Source organism: Oryctolagus cuniculus, chromosome 7, assembly GCF_964237555.1.
Source record: "Oryctolagus cuniculus chromosome 7, mOryCun1.1, whole genome shotgun sequence".
In the NCBI taxonomy this organism is placed as follows: Eukaryota; Metazoa; Chordata; class Mammalia; order Lagomorpha; family Leporidae; genus Oryctolagus; species Oryctolagus cuniculus.
In genome coordinates, this window is record NC_091438.1 from 26,780,783 (window position 1) to 26,807,627 (window position 26,845).

At 41.8% G+C, this 26,845-nt stretch overlaps 2 protein-coding genes across 5 annotated transcripts in view; one reads left to right on the forward strand and one right to left on the reverse strand.

Annotated features, from left to right (window-relative positions):
- METTL13 (methyltransferase 13, eEF1A N-terminus and K55) overlaps positions 1–11,778 on the reverse strand; it is a 47,761-nt gene extending 35,983 nt beyond the window's left edge. Inside the window, exon 1 of one of the 2 annotated variants that reach the window (XM_051858358.2) lies at positions 11,693–11,778. The gene's annotated coding sequence lies outside the window, so the exon portion shown is untranslated. Of the gene's footprint in view, positions 1–11,148; positions 11,268–11,692 lie in introns of those variants that run through there. The other variant, XM_051858359.2, reaches the window with a different exon arrangement.
- A 30-nt stretch (positions 11,779–11,808) lies between these two features.
- Positions 11,809–26,845, forward strand: part of VAMP4 (vesicle associated membrane protein 4) — a 44,925-nt gene continuing 29,888 nt past the window's right edge. For all 3 annotated transcript variants that reach the window (XM_002715115.5, XM_017345688.3, XM_008264071.4), the window contains exons 1-3: positions 11,809–12,029; positions 15,806–15,912; positions 24,902–24,948. In XM_002715115.5, coding sequence (XP_002715161.1) covers positions 15,847–15,912; positions 24,902–24,948 — 113 coding nt within the window. In that variant the 5' untranslated portion in view covers positions 11,809–12,029; positions 15,806–15,846. The remainder of the gene's footprint in view (positions 12,030–15,805; positions 15,913–24,901; positions 24,949–26,845) is intronic.

Sequence of the window (26,845 nt, forward strand, 5' to 3'; positions counted from 1 at the left end):
ATAAGGGACACATGGTGGGGTCAGGGGTCCAGGAGGCAAAGAGATATATGGTGACTTCTTCTATCTCACTTAGGTGAAACTAAGGTTACGCTCACATTGGGGTAATTTACTGACTAATTAACTTTATAGAGAATGGCTATGCAGAGCAAGTCTAACGAGGTCAGGAAAGTTCACCAGAGGAGGTTGGGGGGGGAGTGGCTTTTAACTTTTTAACCCTTCATTACAAAACTATATTTGTACCAATTCTGATACATACATACATTTTTGTTTGTTTGTTTTTTAAGTTTTAGCTCCCACATATAAGGGAAAACATGCAGTACTTGTCTTTCTGTGTCTAGCTTATTTCATTCAACATGATGTCCTCCAGTTGCATCCATTTTGCTGCAAGTGGTAGAATTCCTTTTTTTTTTTTTTTAGCTGAATCATATTCCATTGTGTATACAGACCACATTTTCATTGTCCATTCATCTGATGATGGACACCTTGGTTGAATCCAAATTTTGGCTATTGTGAACAGGGCCGATATAAACATGGTGGTACAGGTATCTCCTTGATACATGTTATTCAAGTCTTTTGGGTCTACACCCAGTAGTGGGATTGCTGGATCAGATGGCAAATCTATTTCTAGTTTTTTTTTTTTTTTTTTTTTTTTAAGAAATCTCCACTGTTTTCCACAGTGGCTGCACTAATTCACATTCCCACCAACAGTGTATGAGTGTTTGCCTTCTTCCACATCCTAACCAGCATTTGCTACTCTGTGTTTTGGATTTTTGCTATTCTGACAAAATGAGGTGATATCTCACTGTGGTTTTGATTTGCATTTCCTTAGACAAGGACCTTTATTAAAATATTCCAGAAAAACAGATGAAAAGATGAAGAATTTCACCAGAGAATTAGAATCTACTTTAAAACAAAGTGGAAACTCTGCAACCTAAAAAATATAGTAACTGAAAGAGTAGCCTGGGAATTTAGAGGCAACAGCAGCCGCCTAACAGATGGGGAAATGTCGCTGTCCATGTGGATGCTGACCGTGACTCAGCACATGCCTCAGTTGCATCTGCTTGGAGCCTTGGGTCAGTGCCAGAGCCCTGAGATCTAAAGCAGGACATATGTACACATTAAAAAATAGAAGGAACTTCTAAAACATAAAGTTAGTCCAATAGCCGGAGGGCTGGTGCTGTGCCTTAGTGGGCTAAGCCTCCACCTGCGGTGCTGGCATCCCATATGTACACCGGTTTGTGTCCTGGCTTCTCCCTTTCCTCTCTGCTTATGGCCTGGGAAAGCAGTAGAAGATGGCTCAAGTGGTTGGGCCCCTGCACCCATGTGGGAGACCCGGAAGAAACTCCTGGCTCCTGGCTTCAAATCGGCCCAACTCCGGCCATTGCAGCCATCTTGGGAGTGAACCAGCAGCTGGAAGACTGTTCTTGTCTCTCCCACTCTGTCTGTAATTCTGCCTCTCAAGTAGATAAATAAATCTTTTGAAAAAAGAAAAAACAGCTGGAAATTTGCTATTGTTTTATTTACAAAAGATGGGTGGGGTCGGGGTGGGTAGCAAAACAATTTTTAAAAGGCTTTCTTTGAAATTCTTCCAGTGGAGTGGCTGTCACTGAGCTTGAGCTCAGGCAGATTTCCTGTGGTTAATCTCAGGTTCCCTGGACTTCAATAACAGTAAAGCACGGTTTATAAGCTAATGTCACGAATTCAGAGTCACAGAAGATACTAGGAAGTTTTCTGGCTGAATAATTCCCTTTTTTTTAAAAAAAAGGAGGTTATTTACATAAAACAACAAAAAACAGCTAAAAGGAAAATTAGTTTATTATTAATAATCAAAAATAGACAAGCAATCTAAATATAGGAGAAAATTGGAATATGACATGGCAAGCCATGGATGATTTGAAAAGTTGTTTTCCAGTTAACACTTAAAAATAATATTTAACTTATGTATATCTTATGGATACAACACAAAGAGAAAACTACCCCAAAGGAAAGAGAATATGAAATTAAAATGCAACTTCAGACAAGCTGATAAGCCAGAATCACTATATGGAATCCCAACACAAATATCTATTTAAAGACAATGGTATTGACTGAGGTTTAAAGTAATCAAACTACCTCTGTTTCCTTTCATTTCTTTGATTTATTTTTGCAAGTCACAGATTTTCATTGTGCATATTCTTACTCCCCCTTCTTTTGTCTTGAAATGCCAAAAGAAAATCAATGTAAACAGGCCAAACTTTAGCTAAGCAATCCATAACAATAATAATAAAACAGTGCAGAGAGGAGAAATATATCTATAAAAATGGGAAAGTTCTATATTGCCCTATCAGGTGACCAAAGAAGCATGCAAATATTTGACTAAGAGCTTGTGATATTCTTAGAAGACAATAAAGAGGCAGGGATTGTTTTCCTCCTTTTGCTGCCTGAGAAATGAAGCCAGTGTTGAAAAAGTGACTTTGTAAAGGTCAGTAACAAAGTACTTCTAGAATTCTGATGCCCCAAGAATGCTAACACTCCTTCTCTTGATTTCATTGTCATTATTTCCTTATTTCTCTTATCTTTTCTGTTCATTTTAAAGCAAACTTTTTAAAAATTAGTGTCAAGTTAACAAACATTTACCATACAGGATATAAAGGAGGCTAAGACAGTGGTGTCTTTGATTCAAAGGAGCAGTTAAAAATCATGATCCTGGCTTGGATCCTCACAGCTGCTGAACCATCCTTTTGTTCACCAAGTTGCTAAGCTTATTTGCTAAGGCAACTGTTCCAAGCCTCCTTTTTTCAAGGCTTCCAGATCCAACACTGTTCCAAGTCTTCAAAAAGACCTTGCTTGCCTTTTCTACTGAGCATTTTGAAGCTATCTTTTGAGTTCCTTCTCTTCTCTCTTTTCCATTTCAAAGTCTTTTATCATCAGTAGCTTCTTTCTCTTAGAAGAATCATCTCTCCAAACCCTAATCCTGCCCCCTCGCCATTGTTTCTGTTTTGGTTTGCATTTTCAGTCTCCCTCACATGCTGGTCTCTTCTCTTCACCAGTAAATAAAATTTGGTTATTTCTGCTGGTATCTTTAATCTGCTACTTTCTCAAGCTATGAAATGTTGTGCCTTTTCCCTCACAATCTTTTATTTAAAGGTTGTTTTATTTATTTATTTGAAAGACAGAGTTAGCAGAGAGGCAGAGAGAGAGAGAGATCTTCTATCCACTGGTTCATTCCCTAAATGGGCACAATGGCCGGAGCTGGGCAGATCAGAAGCTAGGGACCAGAAGCTTCTTCCTGGTCTTCCATGTGGGTAGCAGGGCCCCAAGGACTTGGATCATACTCTGCTGATTTCCCAGGTGCACTAGCAGGGAGATGGATTGGAAGTAGAGCAGCCTGGACTTGAACTGGCATCCATATGGGATGTTGGCATTGCAGGCAGCAGCTTTACCCACTACGCTACAAGGCTGGCCCCACAATTAAATTTCTTGAAGGAGGAATCTGCAATTCCACTAAAAGTTAAACTCTTACTGTAAGTCTTCCATTTCCATAATGTTATTACATCACTTCTTTAAGATTAATAATATTTTGAGTCAATAAATCTAATGGCTCTCTCTAGTCTTTGTTCCTACTCTCTCCAAATAATCTGAAGTTGATGCTAATGAACACTCATTTCTTATTTTCTTCTGCATGACCCTTCCATTCACTATTTATATATATATATATATATTTTTTTTTTTTCTTTTGACAGGCAGAGTTAGACAGTGAGAGAGAGAGACAGAGACAGAGAGAAAGGTCTTCCTTTTTCTGTTGGTTCACCCGCCAAGTGGCGGCTAGCGCGTTGCAGCTGGCGTGCTGCGCTGATCCGAAGCCAGGAACCAGGTGCTTCCTCCTGGTCTCCCATGGGGTGCAGGGCCCAAGCACTTGGGCCATCCTCCACTGCACTCCCAGGCCACAGCAGAGAGCTGGACTGGAAGAGGAGCAATCGGGACTAGAATCCCGGGTGCCGGCTCCCAGGTGCCGTTGCCGCAGGTGGAAGATTAGCCTTGTGAGCCCCGAGGCGCCGGCCTTCCATTCACTATTCTCTACCACTCTGACCATTGTCTTTCTCAGTAACTGCTTTTCTTCCTCTGGCTCCAAATGCAGATATTCTGATTTCTGCCCTTTTCCCTGCACACACTCTTTCTTGGATTTCTCTTTATAGATATGATAGCTGAAGATTCCTATGCTCTAAGAATGCTAAGCACTTTCTCAAAAAAAAAAAAAAAAGTGCATATGTAAAGAAAATGTCAGACTTCATCATCTTGTTTTCTCTCTCCCAGAGGGATCACTTAGTTTCAAGAGGCAGGAGGACAAATAAGTCAGGGCTGTTTTAGCAATGGCTGCATTCCTCTGTCAGACTGCAGACTGCCTGACTCCCGCAACTGCAGATTCTGTCTTATTCCTTGCCTGTTCGTGTCTAGGAATAGTAATGGCTTCCTCCTATTGCTGGATCCAAGGCATAGCAGCAGCCCTACATGATTCCATTTGGTTTTCATTTATTATTAGAGGTAAACAAATAATTCAGTTTTGATATTACAGATTGCCCCAGGCAATTCTATTTATATTCATACAGTCATTCCTCAGGATCCATGGGGGACTGATCTCAGAACTCCTGAGGATACCAAAATCTGTGGACACTCAAGTCCCTTGTAAAAGATTACCTGAATACAGCTTACACACATCCTGTCATCTATTTTAAACCATCTCCAGATCATTTATGCTACTAATACAATGTAAATGCTATGGAAGTAGTTGGCACATTGTATTGTTTAGGTAGTAATAACAAGGGAAAAAGATCATACATGTTCTGTATAGATGCAATTATTTCAAATATTTTCCCTCTGCATTTGGTTTAAACCATGCAGATACAGAGGGCTTGTATATGGAAAAATACACACACGAGCATTGTTCAGTTGATTGAATAATTGATCTCACTCAATTTCAAAAGTTGCTGAGTTTTGAGTTTCTGTGTAAGATTGTAAGTTCCTGTATACTATTTAGTATCTTTGTATCCCTAGACTTCCACAGGATACATGTCACTCCTATCTGACAAATGAATTGGCATACCTACATCTACATACATGCAACTAACTCTCAAGATTAATATTACCATCTTCAGCAAGAAATTCAAATTTATTATCTTCAGCCAACTAAAGTCCCCTGATGCAAACAATATCATCACAAGACAGTAAACATGACAGGCATCTCACCTGTATAACGCATTAAGAATAAACTTCCTAATTTCTATTTTCAGAGCAAAGCATGTGGCCCATTTATATGAGATATCTATCTCACCTTAATTTAAGCTTAGAGTTCTGCAATATTTGGTTCTGTACCCAGCTTTACCATCCTCTAACCCTGGACAAATTATAATGTCATCTCACAACCTTGGTTTCCAAATGGATAAAATGAGGAAAATGATACTTAATATCAGAGGGTAGTCGTGCAGAAATAACATAAGCTAATCATTAAGTACAATGCTTTAAAAAGTAAGCATTTAAGGCCGGCGCCGCGACTCACTAGGTTAATCCTCCGCCTGCGGCGCTGGCACATGGGGTTCTTTCCCAGTTAGGGCACCAGATTCTGTCCCGGTTGCCCCTCTTCCAGGCCAGCTCTCTGCTGTGGCCAGGGAGTGCAGTGGAGGATGGCCCAAGTCTTTGGGCCCTGCACCCCATGGGAGACCAGGAGAAGCACCTGGCTCCTGCCTTTGGATCAGCGTGGTGTGCTGGCCGCAGCACACCGGCCGCGGCGGCCACCAGAGGGTGAACCAATGGCAAAGGAAGACCTTTCTCTCTGTTTCTCTCTCTCTCTCACTGTCCACTCTGCCTTTCAAAAAAAAAAAAAGTAAGCATTTAATACATGATAGTCATTTTTAACTTTCAGAAAAGCAGTAAAAGAAATTAATAACACAATTAGAGCATATTACTCCAGAGTTTTCTCCAAAGTAGGAAGAAATTTCTCCAAGATACAATTCTTATAACATGTTATCATATTAATAAATAGACAGGAGAGAAATAAAGTACTTCTATGAATTCACCTCATAATATTACAGCTAAAGTTTCATGAGGAAGGCATTGGGACATTTCCATTTTATTACACAGATTTGTAAAAAAAATTAAACTATGCTTAAACTTGTCTTTAAATACCAGACTATAGGAGCAGGTGTTAAGCCTAGTGGTTAAGATACCTATGTCCCATACTGGAGTACCTGGGTTCAATTCCTGGCTATGGCTCTTGATTCCAGCTTTCTGTCAATGCAATCCCAGAGAGACAGTGGTCATAGCTCAAGAAATGGGGTTCCTGATACCCATGTGGGAGACCTGGATTGGATTCCTGGCTCCTGGCTTCAGCCCCGACCGTAACTGTTGTGGCATTTGGGGAAGTGAACCAGTGGGTTCTCTCTCTCTCTCCCTCTTTCTCCCTCTTTACTCCTTGACTCTCAAATAAGTAAAAAAGTTTTAAAAACTAGATTCCATTTAATCCACTTGCTCTGTTATTCATTACTTTTAAAGTGTATTCACTGATACCACAAAGGACATAACTGATACCACTGGCAAACCTTTGAAAATGGATGCTTTGTTAGAAAACAGTATTATATTTATGTATCAGTGTTAAATTTTCTGAGACTGACTATTGAATTTTAGTATGAAGAGAAAGTTTTTGTTCTCAGGAAATACCAACTGAAGTCTTTATGGATAAAGAGGCATGATACATGCAACTAACTCTCACATAATTGGGGGTGGAGTATGATATATTTAGATAGAAAATACAGCCAACAAAGTGCAATGTTAATAAGCCATGTAAACCCTCCAGACCTCTGCTGTGGGGAAAAAAGGAGGGCTGCTTTATTCACACGGTGAGTCATGAAATCCACTTTTAAGGATTGAGGTCAGCATTTAAAAAATTAACAATCAGTGACACTGAATAAAGTATTTACAAGAGTTCTTTGTACTTATTCTTTGGTGACTTTGTTTCAAAATCAAAACTAAAATTAAAAATCACAAAACAAAAACATAAACTGATACCATCTTCACATAATACCCAGGCCCTCTGAGTAGGAGAGGCTAACGGTTGGCTCTAAGATACCTGTGCATTTCTCCTCTACGTTAGTTGAGCATGTCAATTTAGATTTGCCCCTACAGTATTAATGCCTATTACACTTAGAGAATCTAGTTAAACATTTAAAGTAATGAAATACAAATTGAAAGTTTGGGGGCCGGCGCTGTGGCGTAGCTGGTAAAGCCGCCGCCTGAAGCGCCGGCATCCCATATGGGCGCCGGTTCGAGTCCTGGCTGCTCCACTTCTGATCCAGCTCTCTATGGCCTGGGAAAGCAGAAGAAGATGGCCCAAGTGCTTGGCCCCTGCTCCCTTGTAGGAGACCCGGCAGAAGCTCCTGGCTTTGGATCAGCTCAGCTCTAGAGTGAACCAGCAGAATGGAAGACCTCTCTGTCTCTTTCAAGTAAATAAATATAAAACATTAAAAAAAAAAAGAAAGAAAGTGATTGTTTCTATCTAGGAAAACTAAACTAATAAAGGTAAGCAACAAAAATAACTGTGTAACTAGGCATGGGTATGACAGATCTCTAAAATCTGGGGCAAAGACTGCATAAACTCTAGACAGACTTAGCACTTTATTTTTTTTTTTTTTCAATTTTTTTATTTATTTGAAAGAGTTACAGAGAGAGGTAAAGACAGAGAGAGAGGTCTTCCATCCAATGGTTCACTCCCCAGATGGCTGCAACGGCTGGAGCTGTGCCAATCCAAAGGCAGGAGGCAGGAGCCTCTTCCAGGTCTCCCATGTGGGTGCAGGGGCCCAAGGACTTAGGCCATCTTCTACGGCTATTCCAGGCCATAGCAAGGAGCTGAACTGGAAGAGGAGCAGCCGGGACTTGAACTGGTGCCCACGTGGGATGCTGACGCTTCAGGCCAGGGCTTTAACCTGCTGCACCACAGCACCGGCCCCAGACTTGGGAAAGAGAGTGAGCCTGTATCATGGTATTGTTTTGTGTTAATGGAAAAAGTGATACAGGTGGTACAAAGCACCACACGTGAGGGAAAGGTTTTCCTCTGGATTAGTCTGCTAGGGATAACATACCAAATGACAACAGGCTGGGTGAGAATGCAACTTATTTTCTCAGTTCTGAGGCTCAAAGTCCCCTCTCCCTAGACTGTAAACATCACTGTGCTTTCGTGTGCCCATGCACTCAGGCACTCAGGCACCAGGCCTATTGGATTAGGGTTTTACTCTCACAACATGAGCCTTAGTCACCACTGTTCTAAAGGCCCTGCCACACTTAGTCACATTGTGGGTTAGGGATTCAACATACGAACTTTAAGGGGACACAATTCAGTTCGTCACACTTTCCATGCCAGGCTCCTAGTTCTCTTAGTGTGTAAGATACTTAAGTGTTTCTGTACACTGCATTTCTCACCTTAAATAGCACATCACAGAAATACCCCCATGTTGGCGGGTGTAGATTTATGTAGTTCATTATAGGGGCTTATGACTATCCCCATGAATGGATATACCATGAGTTATTTCAGCAATTTTCTATTGTTGGACAGTTAAAGGCTTTTATTTTTTTTAAATTTTTTTTCTGAGTCTTGCTATTATAAAAATCATGTAAAGAATATAGAACACTGCCGGCGCTGTGGCATAGCAGGTAAAGTAGCTGCCTGCAATGCTGGCGCTGGTTCGAGTCCCAGCTGCTCCACTTCTGATCCAACTCTTTGCTATGGCCTGGGAAGGCAGTAGAAGATGGCTCAAGTCCTTGGGCCCCTGCACCCACATGGAAGACCTAGAAGAAGCTGCTGGCTCCTGGTTTCAGATCGGTGCAGCTCCGGCTGTTGTAGCCCACTGGGGAGTGAACCAACAGATGGAAGACCTCTCTCTGTGTGTGATTCTTTCAAATAAATAAATCTTTTTTAAAAAAGAATATAGAACATTTATATACAGCTTGACTGTTGATGGGATAAATTTTAGAAGTGGAGCTATTAGAACCAAGCAACTTCATATAAAATGTAGACACACACTATTACTCTGAACTTGAAAAAACTTTGCATGAATTTGTACTGTCATTATCAGTACAAATTCATCATTAACAGCGTTAGGAATACCGTTTCTCCCACTTGACCCCATACCACCATGCACATGCAACACTATATTATCCAACTTTTCAAGCTTTGTCATTGAGCTAACACAAAGGATCAAATCGTCAAACCAAACTCAAACAGATCCTACCTCTTACCCAGTATCAAACTATACCAATAACTTCAAGAATACGAACAATCAAAAGGTAGAAAGGGCAGATCCAGGACTCAGTGCTACTTCCTAGGAGCTTTCTTCCTGTTTCAGATATGTCTTGGCAAAGGGTAAGATGTGCTAAGTAAGGTGTGCAGTCACCCTACTCCTACTTACACAGGAGACAACTCAGTTACAAAACATCTCCATTTTATGCCAAGTTACAAAACTTACATGGTATTTTCCCAGGAGTCAATCCCCTGAAATCTACAGATCCCTGATGTGTTTACCATTAGCAATCCTAGCCCAGAGAAATTCCACTGGTATGGACTTTCCTGCTAATAAATATCAAGTTTATTTGCCAGAAGGTTTGTCATTATCGTATATATATGAATTTCACATTTGTTTGCTTGGTAGCAGTATTTCCCTATGGTGAGAATGGACTGCAGATCTGTTTAACTCCTCCTTTCCTAGTCACTGATACATGAAGAGTGGTATTTTATCTGTTTATTTTGATTCACATTTTTGAGTGACGGTTGAAATTTGCTCACATGCTTGTATTTGATTTGCACTTCTGCCTCATGACAGACAAGAGCAACAAAACGTTGAAAGCTGTTAAGTAGCTGAATCAAGTTGCACACCTGAGAAATAGATTCTAATCAGGTCATGGAACAACCTGATTTACACAGCTAAAGTTCACGTAAGGTTCAGGAACTGGAAGTGCCAGGTAATCCTGGAAAAGAGCATGAAGTGGGCTAACAGGAGGAATTACAGAAAATATGTTTAAGAATTGATCAGATGCTCATATTCCCATCCCTATCCCAGCCAAAGCCCAGAGATTTAGTCTTGGCAGAGGGCAACACATAGGTTCTCTAGTTACAATGACACTGGGGCCCTTTAGGGGTGAAGGTCTTACGTTGAAAAAGAGTTGGAGACTAGCTTTTGGGCCAGCAGTTAAGACACCACATCCCATATCTGAGTGCCTGGGTTCGAGGTCCCCATCACATTTCTGACCCTAGCTTCCTACTAATGCATGTCACTGGAGACAGCAGGTGATGGCTTAACCACGTAGGTGCCTACCACCCACATGGGAGTTCTGGATTGAATTTTCAGCTCCTGACTTTGACCTGGTCCAGCCCTGGCTAGTGTAGGAATTTGCAGATGGAACCAGCAGATGGAAGATCTCTCTCTGCCTTTCAAATAAATAAAAGGAATTTTTTTAAATGTGAAGAAAAAGTGAAGAATTACCGTCTCCATAACTGGAGTTCATGAGAAAGAAAACAGGGGAGGAAATAATATAATTCAGGTTGGCTGGAGTCCTGACTCTAAATTCAGTGTTATTTATCATCTTTCAGGTTTACTGGCATATTGGATTCATGGTAACTGTAAAACGACATTTTCTAAGTTTTCACACATGTTAGGGAAATCAAAGGGACTTTGTTCAAGTGATTAAAGGTGAAGTTTGTATTTTCCCTCCCGTAAGCAATCATACCAAAAAGACTGGCAGATCCTTTTGGTTAAAAGACTAAGAGGCCAACGCAGTGGCGCAGTAGCTTGAGCCACCACTTAGGATGCTGACCACCTGTATCAGAGCACTGGTTGGAGCTTCCTAGCTGACTCCCAGCTAACTTACATAGGAAAGCAGCAGAAAATGGCCCAAGTACTTGGGCCCTGCCACCCACGTGAGAGACCAGGAAAGAGAACCCAGCCCCTGACTTCGGGCTAGACCAGACCTGGCTGTTAGAGCCATTTGGGGAGTGAACCTGTACAAGGAAGCTCTCTTTCTCTGTGTCTCTTCCTCTGTCTCTGACATTCTTACTTACAAGTCAAAGCATTTTTTAAAAATCTAAAAAAAAAAAAAAAAAAAAACTAAGAAAAAGAATAGATTACTCACAAATAGTACAGACACAAAATCACTTCAGAGAAGAACTAATTTCTGGGTTATCCGTGGAGGCTGGGACAGAAACTACAAGAGGCTTCCATTCCAGATGGACCACTTTTGTCCTCATCAGTAGCGAACTCCAGCTCTTGAGGGAGCCCAACCCCACTGCTCGCAGTCTGTGAACATAGCAAACTAAATCAGAATCTGAGTAGTGCCCGGGCACCAGTAGTTTCACAAGCCTTCCGGATACGGCAACTCCAGGGGCAAGCCTTAGCGGCGCCTTTTCAATTAGTGCATTAAGTCAACCACACAGAAACAGCAGCAGCATGTAAGAGCGTGTCTACTTCCTCCTCTCCCTGCGTGTCCCTTGGTCCTCTAAGCCACCTTCCTCTTCCCATTCGACTTCCTCAGCCTGGGGACGGATCTCGCACAAGCACCACCTAAAGGTCTTACCGACCCCAGTCACGAAGCTCCGAGCCCCACCCTAAGCTACTTCTCAGCGGCTCCGACACCGCTCCCCTCGCGCCCACCACGCACGCCTGATGCGCGCCAGCACCTCGAGAACCACTGTTCCTCCTCAAAACACAGCATAGCTTGGGTATCCAGATCTCAGACGGCTGGAAGGCCAGAGGTTCTTCGGGGTTAGACGCAGCGGGCGGAATCGACTCCCTCGGCGATCGCCGCGCCCTGGGCTGCCCCCTCCGCCTGCAGCCAGGCCGCGGAGCGCCGATCGGCTCGATGAGCGGGGGCGCAGCTGCGGCGCAGCGGCCGACGCCGGGTCCGCGCCCACTGTCTCCCCCTCCCAGCCTTTTCCCTCGGCTTCCCGCTCCTTCCCCCGCCCGCCCAGCGCCGCCCGCTCGGGAGAGCTGCCGGGAGCTCCCCGGGAGCCTCAGGTACTGGCGCCGGCCTCTTCCCGGCGGGAGGGGCTGGTGTGAGGAGGCAGGAAAGGAAGACGACGCCCCTGCCCCACGGCCCCCCAACGTCCGGGTCGGGCTAGGCGGGCAGGGGTCTAGGGGCCGGGGGCCGAGGAGCCCTGAGAGGGAAGGGGTTGGGGCCGGGGTCGGTGACGGGGTGTGCGGATGGGGGGCGGTTGTGGAGACTGGAGGTGAGGGGTGCGCTGGGGAGATGGGAAGAGAAGGGTGCGTGGATGAGGAAGATTTGTTCAGAGCGGGAGGTAGCTGGGGTGAGTGGGTGTCAGGGGCAGGATGGGCCCGAGTTAGCAGACGTGGGGGTCCGTGGCCTGGTGCGATCGCTGGAGTAAGGGGAGCTGCCTGTTGGAGGCTATGGAAATGGTGCTTTAAGGAAGGGCTGGGGCGAAAACACCAGCCCGTGTACGTTTCTAACCCCGGAAGGCGGGGGTCGGGCAGTACACTTGACAGGTTGTATGAATAACATCTCCAGTGTGTCCAGCCAAGTCTCTATTTCTGAGAGAGGGCAACCAAAGCTGCTGAGAGATGGGAAAGAGAAGTCAGAAAGGGATTGGAGGCTGGGAAAAGGAAGGCTGCTCAAATTCCAGCTTTTGTGAACTGAAAAACATAAATGGTGTGTGTGTGTGTTTGGTTTTCTTTGGAAAGCAAAAAGTCAGCATTTATTAAGCAGCAGATTAGAAGGTTATTACATATAAAGCCACGGAATAGAGAACACACTACAAAAATGCGTACATGAGGTTTTTTACCTGTGATGATGATGTAAGAAGTATAAAGTGTTGTGACATTTTTAAAGTGAATTGTGGAGTGGTGCCTGTCCTCAGTGTGGCAATACATAATGGTGGCTGCCTCATTTACATACAAACACCTAAATTCACAGGTATTTTTGTAGGAGAAATCTTAGGCAGAATATGTACGAATCCAATAGCTGAGCGTGGTTTATTTCTACTAGTTTGATACAAATATCTGTTGCCTTGTGACTCCTCAAGCATAGCTAATTAATCTTCCTTCTGGCTTTTCTGTTTGTCAGACATGATTTCTTGACTTTGTGAGGTTGATTCTTGGAGAATGGGACCTCGAAGGGGGTTTGCTCATCATTAAGATCTTATCTTTAGGTCTCATAAAGGCATTTTACAAGTCTTGCTTTGGGGCTGCTGAGGCAGCCTCTTTGTAGGGTTTAAAATATAAACAAACACATGAGAAAAGCTCAAGTTTCTCAGTTATTTGCTTTGTCATCTGTTTTTCCATGCATTCTGCAACATTCCTGCATGGATGAATTATTTGGAAATTGAAATATGGGGAATAAATGGACAGGACGTATGTGACAAAAACTGTGAATTGAAGAACTCTGGAACTGTTACTTAGGTGGCAACACTGGTTTATGTGACAAGTGGTTGAGTTTCTAACTTGGAAACATTTCTTTTCAGTATTTTTTTTATAGGAAGCTGGCTCAAAATATTTATTACCTTTATTAGGTCTTTGAACCTATACCCTGGTCCTTTTTCTTTCTTCAGTGCCCAACATTAGCTAACAAACTAATGCCTAACAATACCTAATTTAAAGATCTTAAATTCTTATGAAGAGGGAACAGGGCTCCTGGATTATCATGGGAAAATGTGTTTTCCAGGACAGAAATGTGTAACCTAATTGAGTAAATATTGGAGCTAATTATGGGGGCAGGCATTTAGCATAGTGGTTAAGACACTGGTTAAGATGCTTGCATCCCACATTTGAGTGCCTGAGTTCCATTCCTGGCTCCAGCTCCTGGTGTCAACTTCTTGCTAATGCACACTCTGGGAGGCAGCAGAGATGGCTGAAATGATTGGGTTCCTGCCACACATGTGGGAGACGTGGATTGAGTTTCAGGCTCCTGGCATCAGCTGGTAGGGGACCATCGTGGACATTTTGTGAGCAAGTAGCTGGGAACATGTTCTCTCTCTCTCTGTCTCCCTTCCTCCCTCCCTCTCAAATAAGCAAAGAAAGCTGATAATGCACAGCTGTCGAGCAATTTAGGTTTATGTCTCTGCTATTTCAATGACTGAAATGACAAACACTGTTATTTGTATTTACTAAGCCTTATTTTTTCTCTCAGTTTCTTAGTGCCTACTTCAAAAGAGTATCAAAGATTAAAAGAGAAAAATGCATGTGTATGGCTGAGTGCAAGGTGCAGCCCATAGTAAATAACATTCAGTACATCTTAGCTATTCTGAATTGCTGTATATTCACCCATCAAGTTCAAAATGCTGAAAATTCATATTTGCATAGGACAGCTTTTTCTGCCAGAAAATTTTAATTATATTGCATACTCAAGCATATTCCTAGAAAGTTACTATGCATGTTAACATGTAAGGGGCTGAGATGGTTCTGTAGCAAAGACTGGAGCTACTTACCTCAGTTCTGATATAAGGAAAACAAACACAGCTTTTTTTTTTTTTTTTTTTTTTTTTTTTTTTTTTTTTTTTTACTGTCTCATGACACAGAACACTTTTGTGACCCTAGAATTGGGGGGGGGGGGGGCAAACAATTCTTTCATAGATTATCTGGTGGACACCAGCTGGGTGTCCTTGAATTCAGTTTAGTTCTGGCACTGTCTACCTGGAGATAGCATCAGACCCCACAGATTGAGAGCCCAGCCCACAAGGCTGCCCCCACTTCAGAGGCCGATCTCAAGTCCCATGTTGTTTTACATGTGCTTCTGATCTACCAACTGTAAATCAAGGTGGCCATAATCCTCCCCTTGGGTTCAGTGAATTTGGTCGAGTGGCTCATAGAATTTAGGGAAACACATTTCCAGCTTATAAAAGATATTACAAAGGATACCAAAGAACAACAGATGGAATGGAAGACACGCTCAGGGCAAGATATAGGAGGAAGTGTGTGGAGCTTGCATGCCTGCTCCAGGCCTGCCACCCTCCAGGAATCGCTGTATGTTTCACTGTCCTGAAGCTCTCACAGACATGGGCCTGTTGAGATTTTGTGGAGGCCTCATTAGTAGGCTTGATTGATTACATCATCACTGACCACTGGAGATCATCCCAACCTTCAGCTGTCTCCCTAGATAGTATAGGTTGGAGCTGAGAAGTCCTAATCATGGCTTTGTCTTTCCTAAACCTGCCACATCCTAAGGTACCCATGATTTGCTAGGCACCAGTCATTTTGTAGCATACAAAAGGCACTGTTAACACTCTGGCAGATGCCAAGTGCTTTAGGAACTGTATGTCAGGGAACAGGGTTGAGACCAAATATAAAATATATGTTTATGTGTATGCACACATAAGTCCTAACATCACACCAGCACTTACAAGCATCACTTTTCGTGGAGCACCAATGGTACACCATAATTTGCAGAATATTTCTGTATGTATTATCTTATTTGACCTTCCCAACTCCATGCCAGAAATCACTATATTACAGATGAGGAAACTGCACCATTGCTTAAACAACCAAATAAAAGTGAGAGAACTAGAAGTGTACTATCATCTTCTGACCCTAAAGCATTTAATGACTCATTTTCAGAGGGCTGCCTCATAGTTTTCCCCTCTGTTTGTTCTTTCATTTTATACAAGCCTTAATTCATTTATTCCCTACACGTGTTCTCTTAGGGCAGTTACATTTATTTGCTCATAGAGGCCTGAGACACTGGAGTGGAGCAAGTGAGAGGGGTGTGGTTGAAGTTAGAAAAATGAAGGAGGCCCCCTTATTCCAGGTGTCTCAACTCTGATGACATTTATTTTCTCTTTAAGGTGGTGAATACTTGCTCTGGTGGGAAGTAGAAGAGTAAAATATGCCTCCCAAGTTCAAGCGCCACCTAAATGATGATGATGTCACTGGTTCTGTGAAAAGTGAAAGGGTAAGTTCACAGTCTTAAGTTCAGAAAGGAATGATTCCAAATACATTCATTCCCTTTGTAAATAATAGAAAAAAACTAATGTTTATGGTCACTATAGGGACAGAGAAGAGGTGATCCTTTTCCTGTCCATCGTAAAGGGTCGTGGCTGACACCCCTATTACAGAAGACAGGTTAACAGGAGGAAAGCATAACAAATTTATCTGATCTTAGTTCAGTATGACTTGAGAGTCTTCATATTGGGGATCTAAAGATCCCAGGTGAACTACCCATTTGACGCTTAGGTTCTGTGAAGCATGTACGGCTATGTAGAAATATGATTGGGTACAAAAGGTGTGATCTAATAGAAATAGACTGGGGAGCAGGGAGACCCAGCTGGGCATATGTATTCAGATTCTCCTTTCCTTGCCTCCAGGTGTGAAGCAGGACCCTTTCTGGAAAGGGGGTCAGGTGACCTGCATTCAAACAAGATAGAGAACTTGTTCGTGGCTAACTTATACAGAAAAGTGGAGGGAAATTTAGAGTAATACTGTTTTATGATGACTTTGGGGTATGGAGATTCTGGTTTCTATGACTCACTTTGTGGAAGAAGAAGTCTAGTTTCTGTGGCTTGCCTGAGGGAGAGGGGTGAGAGATGGTGGGGTGGGAATGGAAGGTGATAGTGAGGGAGGGTTCATGAGATCAGAAGCTTTGCTCCTGAGGCCTTCACTTTGGGGTTTTCTGAGCCAATACTGCATTCTAATCTTGCTTGTTTTCTTCATAGTAAACATGTTAAAAAGTTGGTATGATTTATATTTGCAACTCAGTTATGCTCAAATCCTTATGCTCACAGCTTCTTTCTAGTTTTTCAAAGGAAATACGCAGTATCTTATTCAGACCTCTGGAGCCAAATGTATTTGGCATTCAGAACTTTTCAGATCTTAAGTGCATATTATGTAGTATCTTTTTATAGTCAGGACCAGTACTTCCAAACGTATTACTATTAATGATTACCTAACTAAATATATACATAAAGTATATCAACAAATCAGCTAATGTCATTTCAGATCAAGCTTTCTTTCAAATGAGTTCTGATACCATACTTAACAACCTTTTGGTTTTCAGAACTTTTTCAGATTTTGCAATTGCAGATAAAGGATTCTGTACCTACAATCATCTCAGGTCCAGAGTACCTTTAATATAATGCTTCAAATCCCAGTTCATTCCAAAATCCTCTATACAAATAAGTACAGGTTTATAATTATGCAGCATTTTTGAAGACAACATTTGATGTGAATACTATAGATATGTTGCTTTTAGGAAAAGTACTCCATAGATAGTGAGGGAAAGAACTACTATTCTTATTTTTATCCAGCAACCTGAAATCCTTCCTCACTTCTTTTCTCCTTACGATTCTTTCATTTACTGATTCATTCAACAGATGTTTGTTTATTTACTTTGGAAGTTTGCTCTTGTTGCCTATTTTCAACAAATGTTTATTAACTACTTACTGTGTGCTAGGAATTGTGTTATAAACTGCAGAACATGGTCTGTGCCCTTAAAGAGGTTTTAGTTTATTTGACTCTATTTTACATGCTCTTTTTTTTTTTACACAATCTCACGACCTCATATCTGTTCTGTCCAATATATGATGATTTAGAAGTATTTTAGTACAAGAAACATTTGTCGTTCCCTTATTCTCTTTCTGAATTTTTAAAAATTTGATGAGTAGAATCCATCAAAAGACTAATTGTTCATTAGCTTTTTGGTGAAATAAGAGTTATGGATAAAGTTCAAAATATAAAGTATACAGACTCAAGCAGTTCCACTGCTGAGACTGTGACTTTTATTCTCTTTATATCATGAGTTGATTACAATTTATGGTAAAAATTGGATGTTGGATATCAGAAGTGAACAAAACTGCAAGGTTGGTTCTAATAATCTGTAAATTATTTTTAAAAACTTTTAAAAAGTTTTATTCCTATTTCCTATTATATTTTTTGTAACAGCCTTATTGTGATGTAATTCTCATACCATACAATTCATCTGTTTAAAGTATATGATTTAGTGGGCTTTAGTATATTCACAATGATGTGCGACCATCACTGCAATCAATTGTAGGACCTTTTCATTGTCCCTGAGAGAAATTCTGTACCTGTTAGCAGTCATCTACCATTCCCCTCGTCCCCTCCACCCTAGGCAACCACAACTCTATAGATTTATATATTTTGGGCATTATATATAAATGGAGTCATATGCTATGTCGCCCTTTTATGACCAGCTTCTTTAACTTAGCATGATGTTTTTAGTATTCATCAGTGTTGTATGTATCAATAATTTATTTCTTTTTACCACAGAATAGTATTTAATTGTATGAGTATAGCAGGTTTTATTGAGCCATTCATCAGTTGATGGATTTGTGGATTTTTTCCATGTTTTGACTATTATGAATACTGCTCCTATGAATATTAGCATAAGTTTTTTTGTTTGAATGCATATTTAATTTCTCTTGGGTATAAACCTAGAAGTGGAATTACTAGGTATTAATAGTAAGTCTGGGCCGGCGCTGTGGCTCAGTAGGCTAATCCTCCACCTAGCAGCGCTGGCACACCGGGTTCTAGACCCGGTCGGGGCGCCGGATTCTGTCCCGGTTGCCCCTCTTCCAGGCCAGCTCTCTGCTGTGGCCCCGGAAGGCAGTGGAGGATGGCCCAGGTTCTTGGGCCCTGCACCCCATGGGAGACCAGGAGAAGCACCTGGCTCCTGCCATCGGATCAGTGAGGTACGCCTGCCGCAGCGGCCATTGGAGGATGAACCAACGGCAAAAAGGAAGACTTTTCTCTCTGTCTCTCTCTCTCACTGTCCACTCTGCCTGTCAAAAATAAAAAAAAAATTTAAAGCTTTATTTATTTATTTAAAAAGCAGAATTAGAGGGGCTGGCACTGAGGCGCAGCAGGTTAATGCCCTGGCCTGAAAGCACCGGCATCCCATATGGCCGCCGGTTCAAGACCTGGCTGCTCCACTTCCGATCCAGCTCTCTGCTATGGCCTGGGAAAGCGGTAGAAGATGGCCCAAGTCCTTGGGCCCCTGCATCCTCGTGGGAGACCCGGAAGAAGCTCCTGGCTCCTGGCTTGGGATCGGCGCAGCTCCAGCCATTGCAGCCAATTGGGGAGTGAACCAGCAGATGGAAGACCTCTCTCTCTGCCTCTCCTTCTCTCTCTGTTTAACTCTGACTCTAAAATAAATAAATAAATCTTAAAAAAAAAAAAAAAAGAAAATCAGAATTAGAGAGAGAGAGATCTTCCATCTGCTGGACCAGGCCTAAGCCAGGAGCCTGGAACTTCATCAGGATCTCCGACGTGGATGCAGGGACCCATGTACTTAGGCTATCCTCTGCTGCTTTCCCAGACACATTACCAGGGAGCTGGATTGGAAGTGGAGCAGCTAGGACTCCAGTATGAGCTCATATGGAATGCTGGCCTTGCAGTTGGAGGTTTAACCCTCTTTGCACAGTGGTGCCCCCTGGAACTTTTTATGTAGGACTTTTGAGGTTGTGTATTGTTTAAGAATAACCTAGCCATTGTAAGGATTTAATACTTAGATATCTTCAGCTTCTTATTTAATAAATAAATGTACCTAAAGCCATATTTTCCTTTAACAACAGCTATGGGCATACCCTACAGATTTTGATCTGTAATGATCCCAGTGTCTTGTTTCTGAATCACCTGTTCAACTGCCATGTACATTTTAGCCTAAGAGTTACTTAAGAGATTGTCTTAACATTTCCTTTTGTTATTTGTTTTTTTTTTAACTTTTATTTAATGAATATAAATTTCCAAAGTACAGCTTATGGATTACAATGGCTTCCCCCCTATAACGTCCTTCCCACCCGCAACCCTCCCGTTTCCCACTCCCTCTCCCCTTCCATTCACATGAGGATTCATTTTTGATTCTCTTTATATACAGATCAGTTTAGCATACATTAAGTAAAGATTTCAACAGTTTGCTCCCACACAAACATAAAGTGAAAAATAATAGATGATTTTTTAAATGATGATGAAATCAGATCAGACCTATTGTCATGTTTAATCCCAGTGAGAGTCAAGTTGGGAATTGATAATTTCTTCTTCTTCTTTTTTTTTTTTTTTTTACAGAAGATCAGTTTAGTATACATTAAGTAAAGATTTCAACAGTTTGCACCCCCATAGAAACACAAAGTGAAATATACTGTTTGAGTACTCGTTATAGCATTAAGTCTCAATGTACAGCACATTAAGGACAGAGATCCTACATGAGGAGTAAGTGCACAGTGACTCCTGTTGTTGACTTTACAAATTGATACTCCTGTTTATGGCATCAGTAATCTCCCTATGCACCAGTCATGAGTTTCCAAGGCTATGGAAGCCCCTTGAGTTCTCCGACTCTTATCTTGTTTAGACAAGGTCATAGTCAAAGTGGAGGTTCTCTCCTCCCTTCAGAGAAAGGTAGCTCCTTCTTTGAAGACCTGTTCTTTCCACTGGGATCTCACTCACAGAGATCTTTCAGTTAGGTGTTTGTTTGTTTGTTTGTTGCCAGAGTGTCTTGGCTTTCCATGCCTGAAATACTCTCATGGGCTTTTCAGCCAGATTGGAATGCCTTTAGGGCTGATTCTGAGGCCAGAGTGCTGTTTAGGACATCCGCCATTCTATGAGTCTGCTGAGTATCTCGCTTCCCATGTTGGATCACTCTCCCCTTTATTTATTCTATCTGTTAGTATTAGCAGGTACTACACTTGTTTATGTGCTCCCTTTGACTCTTAGTCCTTTCATTAAGAGTGGGAATAAGAGAGAGAAGAGATGTACAATTTGGGACATGCTCAAGCTGACTTGCCCCAAATGGTAGAGTTAGAAACATACCAGGGGACTCCAATTTAATCACATCAAGGTGGCATGTACCAATGCCATCTCACTAGTCCAAGTGATCAATTTCAGTTCACAATTGATCATAATGAAAGGACTAAGAGTCAAAGGGAGCACATAAACAAGTCTAGTACCTGTTATTTGTTTTAACTTAGCGTTATGGTCAGAGAATGTAACCTAAGTGATTCTGGTTTTTTTTTTTTTTTTGCAACTTAATTGAATTTCCTTTGTGACTGATTATTTGTGTTTTGTATACTTGAAAATAAAATTTGCTATTCGAATTCAAAGTTCTAGAAATTTTTGTCTGTGGTTTCTATATCTTTGTAGAATATATTAAATCTTCCCTATGATTTTGAATGTACCCCTTTTTTTCATTTAAGCAACTTTTGTTTATATGCTTTGAAGCAATAATATTAGGTATGTAAACATTCATTACTGTTAAATTTTGTGGATTACATTTTTTATCGTTGTGAGAACTTCTAATTTGAGAACTTTGATTATTTAATGCTTTTTCCTAAAATTCCCCTTTATATTGTTGCCTCTAACATTCTTTTTGTTAAAATTTGCTCATGAGGCCAGCACCGCGGCTCACTAGGCTAATCCTCCACCTGTGGTGCTGGCACACTGGGTTCTAGTCCTGGTTGGGGTGCCGGTTCTGTCCCAGTTGCTCCTCTTCCAGTCCAGCTCTCTGCTGTGGCCCGGGAGGGCAGTGGAGGATGGGCCAGGTGTTTGGGCCCTGTACCCACATGGGAGACCAGGAGGAAGCACCTGGCTCCTGGCTTTGGATCAGCGCAGCGCTGGCCATAGTAGCCATTTGGGGGTGAACCAACGGAAGGAAGACGACCTTTCTCTCTCTCTCTGTCTCTCTCTCTCACTAACTCTGCCTGTCCAAAAAAAATTTGCTGATGTATTGTTTCCACATCATTTCCTGCCCCTCCCCCAATGATTTGACATCTGTGTTAGGAGAATTTCTTGCAAGCAGATATTGGCTGGAATTTTTTGAACCATAGCGTTATATAGTTTTTGTTTTTAGGAAAGGATACTCAGACCATTTGCATTTGTTATTACTAATGTTAGTTATTAGTGATCACCAGTGTATTTGCACTTTTCTATGCTAGTTGATCCCTCTGCTGACAATGAATGTTCTCCATGATCTCTGACTGAGTCTTGGTTATCGTTTGGATCTCAGCTCACATTTCACTTCTTCAGAGTGATTTTCCATGGCATCTAATCTTTGTGGTCACCCTGAGTCTTACTGTCCCACCCCTGTTTTACTTCTCTGCATAGCATATGTCACAATCATATTGTTCTGTGAGAGCTCAGACTTTGTTTTATTCAAAGTCGATGCTTGGTACTTAGAACAGTGTTCAGCCTACAGATGCTCAAAAATATTTGTTAAATGACTACGAAAACATCTTTCTTTCACTCTTTTACTCTTCATGTTATATATTAAATACTACAAATAAATATAATGAGCTTCAGGGCCGGCGCCGCGGCTCTCTAGGCTAATCCTCTGCCTGCAGCACTGGCACCCCGGGTTCTAGTCCCAGTCGGGGAACTGGATTCTTTCCCGGTTGCTCCTCTTCCAGGCCAGCTCTCTGCCGTGGCCCAGGAAGGCAGTGGAGCATGGCCCAGGTGCTTGGGCCCTGCACCTGCATGGGATACCAGGAGAAGCACCTGGCTCCTGGCTTCGGATCAGCGCAGTGCGCCGGCCGCAACGCGCCAGCCGTAGCAGCCACTTGGGGGGTGAACCAACGGAAAAAGGAAGACCTTTCTCTCTGTCTCTCTTTCTCTCACTAACTCTGCCTGTCAAAAAATAAAAAATATAATGAGCTTCATTCTATTCTATGTTCCCTTATACCCATACTAGGTTGATTATTTTTCCTCATCTCCCTCCTAGCCCCTGAAACCACCAGTCAATTTAGAAATTTTATTCTCTTTCTCCCTCCTGCTTTTGTTATTAACTTTGTATCTTAACAGTAATGTTTAAATCTATGCTCATTCCATATACCAAAAACTGTGCCCCTCCGTTGTTTTACTTTTTAATTCTAGCCGTCTTCCCCCTTCCTCCATTCCACCCCTCACCAAGATGAACATGTTAACATCCTTTCACTTCCTCACTTCTCTCTTCCTTCACCCAATTTCTAGGCTTTATTAAAAAAAAGCTTTATGCTCTTTTTAAGCTTTTCCTTTTATTATGGCTTTTCTTTTTCAGTAGCTTTAACTTTCATTCACAAGCACATGGTCATTAAACATTTAGGCTTGACCACACGTATTAGACTTACTGGTTTTGTCAGTCTCCCTCTTAAGGTATTTAGTATGATTGAGTAACTTACTGAGAAATGGTATGAGAGTAGCACATTGGTTTCCTATTGCTACTTTAACCAATGGCCACAAATTTAAGACAATGCACAGAGGCTAACGCTGTGGTACAGTGGGTTAAGGCCCTGGCCTGAAGCGCCAGCATCCCATATGGGTGCTGGTTCTAGTCCTGACAGTTCCTCTTCCAATCCAGCTCTCTGCTATGGCCTGGAAAGCAGTAGAAGATGGCCCAAGTCCTTGGACCCCTGCACCCATTTGGGAGACCCGGAAGAAGCCCCTGGCTCCTGGCTTTAGATCAGCGCAGCTCCAGTCATTGCGGCCATCTGGGGAGTGAACCTACAGATGGAAGACCTCTCTCTCTCTCTGTCTCTACCTCTCTCTGTAACTCTTTCAAATAAATAAAATAAATCTTAAAAAAAAAAAAGAAGCACACACACAACAACACACATCTATTACCCTATGGTTCAGGTGAAAATTAGTCCAAAATGAGCTTTTAAGGCTTAAATGAAGAAATCCTCAGGGCTGTATTCCTTGTGAAGGCCCTTGAGAGAAAGCTGCTTCCTTCTGTTTTCTTATTCCTAGAGGCTGCCTGCCTTTCTTTCTTTCTTTCAAGATTTTATTTATTTACTTGAAAGAGTTACATAGAGGAGAGGCAGAGAGAGGGGGGGGGGGTCTTCCATCCAATGGTTTAGTCCCCAATTTGCTGCAACAGCCAGAGCTGTGCCCATCTGAAGCCAGGAGCCAGGAGCGTCTTCCAGGTCTCCCACGTGGGTGCAGGGGCCCAAGGACTTGGGCATCTTCTACTGCTTTCCCAGGCCATAGCAGAGAGCTGGATGGGAAGTGGAGCAGCCGGGTCTCGAACTGGCACCATATGAGATGCAGGTGCTTCAGGCCAGGGCGTTAACCTGCTGTGCCACAGCGCCGGCCCCAACTTGCCTTTCTCCAGCCCCGACCTGCCTTTCTTTCCTAGTCTCTTTCCTCTGTCTTCAAAGCCAACAGTGCAACATCCAGTCTCTCCTCCCTGCCTCCTACCTCCCTCCAGAAAGAACACTGTGGTTATGTTAAACCTGTGTGAATAACCCATAATCATCTTCCCCTCTCAAGATTCTGAGTCACGTGTGAAGTGCTTTTTTACCATGCAAGGTAACACATCCATGAGTCAGTGATTAGACCTGGACGTTTGTAGGGGGTCATTATTCCACCTGTGATACACTGTCTGTGTCTGAATAGGTATGTGTCTGATATTATTTAGTATCCTTTGGGAAAATTATTTCTTTTCCTCTTGGAGAGAGGTTGAGATGAAACTGTTGGTTTTCGGGAAGGGAAGATTGTTACATCTTATAAGGTAAAAATACAAAGTTGCTTTTGTTTGGAACTTCTAATTTGTATAGAAGGCTCTTTATGGATGACCTGTAAATTATTAAGCCTTTGTCTTTCAGCTCTAAACCTACCCTTCTGTACTCTCCTTTCTGATGTTGCAGTTGGACTCCATAAAATATTTTTGCCATATGGCTGCCTATTAAGTTTTGCCAGTAGATGGAGATTGAGACACAGAGGGAAGAAGAGACTTGCTCCTTCCTGATTGACGACAATCCCTTACACCCAGCCCAGCTTCCATGACCTTGGCTCAGTTACAGGACACAAATGTTCTAGATCTTTTTGCTCCCACTGAAGCATATCTGGAAGTTTGGGAGTTGAGAAAGTTCATCACTGTAGAACTTGTTTCATTGCTTCTTTTTGGCATTTTGTAAGTCCTCTAAATTTGAAAACTCAAGTCTTTTTCTTTTTTATAACAGAGAAATCTTTTGGAAGATGATTCAGATGAAGAAGAGGACTTTTTTCTGTAAGTTTTTAAAAACAACTCTATTGAGGTGTAATTGACATGTAATAAAATGTGTATTTTAAAGTATACAATATGAATTTTGACATACATATTTACTATATTCTTGTGGAGATCACCAGAATCAAATAATGAATCAGATCTCACACCAAAATTTTCCACATACCTCTCAATAATCTGTCACTCTCTGAGTCCATAGGCAGCCACTGATCTGCTTTCTTTCACTGTGGTTTGTATGTCTAGAATTGTATGTAAATGAAATAATTCAGTATACTTATTATGCTGCCTTCATTCATTCAGCATGATTATTTTGAGAGTCATTCATGTATAAATAGTTGGTTTTTGTTGTTGTTGTTTTAACAATTTATTTATTTATTTGAAAGGCAGAGTTACCTTGAGAGAGGGAGGCAGAGAGATCTTCCATCTACTGGTTCACTCCCCAAACGGACGCAAAGGCCAGGGCTGGGCAAAGCCAAAGCCAGGAGCCTGGAACTGCATTTGGGTTCCCCACATGGGTGGCAGGGGCCCAAAGACTCAGACCATCTTCTGCTGCTTTCCTAGGTCCTTTAGCAGGAAGATGGAAAAATGGAGCAGTTGAGTCTTGAACCAGCACTCATATGGCATGCCAGCATCAATGCGGGTAGCTTAACCTGATGAATCACAACACTGGCCCTCAGTAGTTGGTTTTTTAAAATATCTGAGTATTCCATCCTATAAATCTAGTAAAACTGATTTACTCATTCACTTTTATGTGGAAATTTTAGCTTTTTCTAGTTTTAGGCTGTTACAGAGAAAGCTTCTATAAACATTGTATGCGGGTTTTTTTATGGTCAGATACTTTTATTTCTCTTGAATAAATATCTAGGAGTGGAATGACTGGTATAAATTGACAACTGTTTTCCAAAGTGGCTGTATGATTTTGTATTCTCCCCAGTATTCTGAGAGTTCCAGCGTTCCAAATCTTTACCAAGACTATATATGGTCAGTCTCATTTTGGCCCTTCTACTGGGTGTATCTAGTGGTGTTGTTGTGGTTTTAGTTTGCATTCCCCTCATGACACATGATGTTGAGTGTGTTTTTAGTGTGATTATTTTCCACCCTCATACCTTTTTTTGGTGTTAGTATGTGTTTGGATCTTTTGCACATTTTAAAATTTGCTTTCTTATTGAGTTGTAAAAGTTTTTTAGTATGTTTAAAAATATGTTACTTGTCAGATAATGTGATTTGAAAATAGCTACATAGCCTTTAACCAAATCTGTAACAACCTTTTCTTTTTTTTTAAATATTTATTTATTTGAAAGTCAGAGTTACGCAGACAGAGACAGAGAGAGAGAGGTCCATTATCCACTGGTTCACCCCCCAGTTGGCCACAACAGACGGAGCTGTGCTGATCCGAAGCCAGGAACCAGAAATTTCTTCCAGGTCTCCCATACAGGTGCAGGGGCCCAAGGACTTGGGCCATCTTCTACTGCTTTCCCAAGCCATAGCAGAGAACGGGATCAGAAGTGGAGTAGCTGGGACCAGAACCGGCACCCATATGGGATGCTGGCACTGCAGGCCTTGGCTTTACCTGCTATGCCACAGTGCCGGCCCCTGTAACAACCTTTTCATTTTATAATTGCATCTTTTGAAAATTAAAGTTTTTATTTTGATGAAATCAATTTATTGATTTCTTTTTGCTTTTTGTATAATATTTAAAAACCTCTTACAAACTAGTAAGAGTTTCACCTATGAGGGTACTTCAGAAACTTTGTGGAAAATGGATGTTATTATTGGATTTCAAAATATTTTAGGCCTATTTATTACTTATGCCATTTTTTAAGTAAGGTTCTTGTATATGGGTAAGATAAAGTTGAAGTATTTTTGTTCTTGTTGGTTGCATTGGGTCAGCCAATTCTTT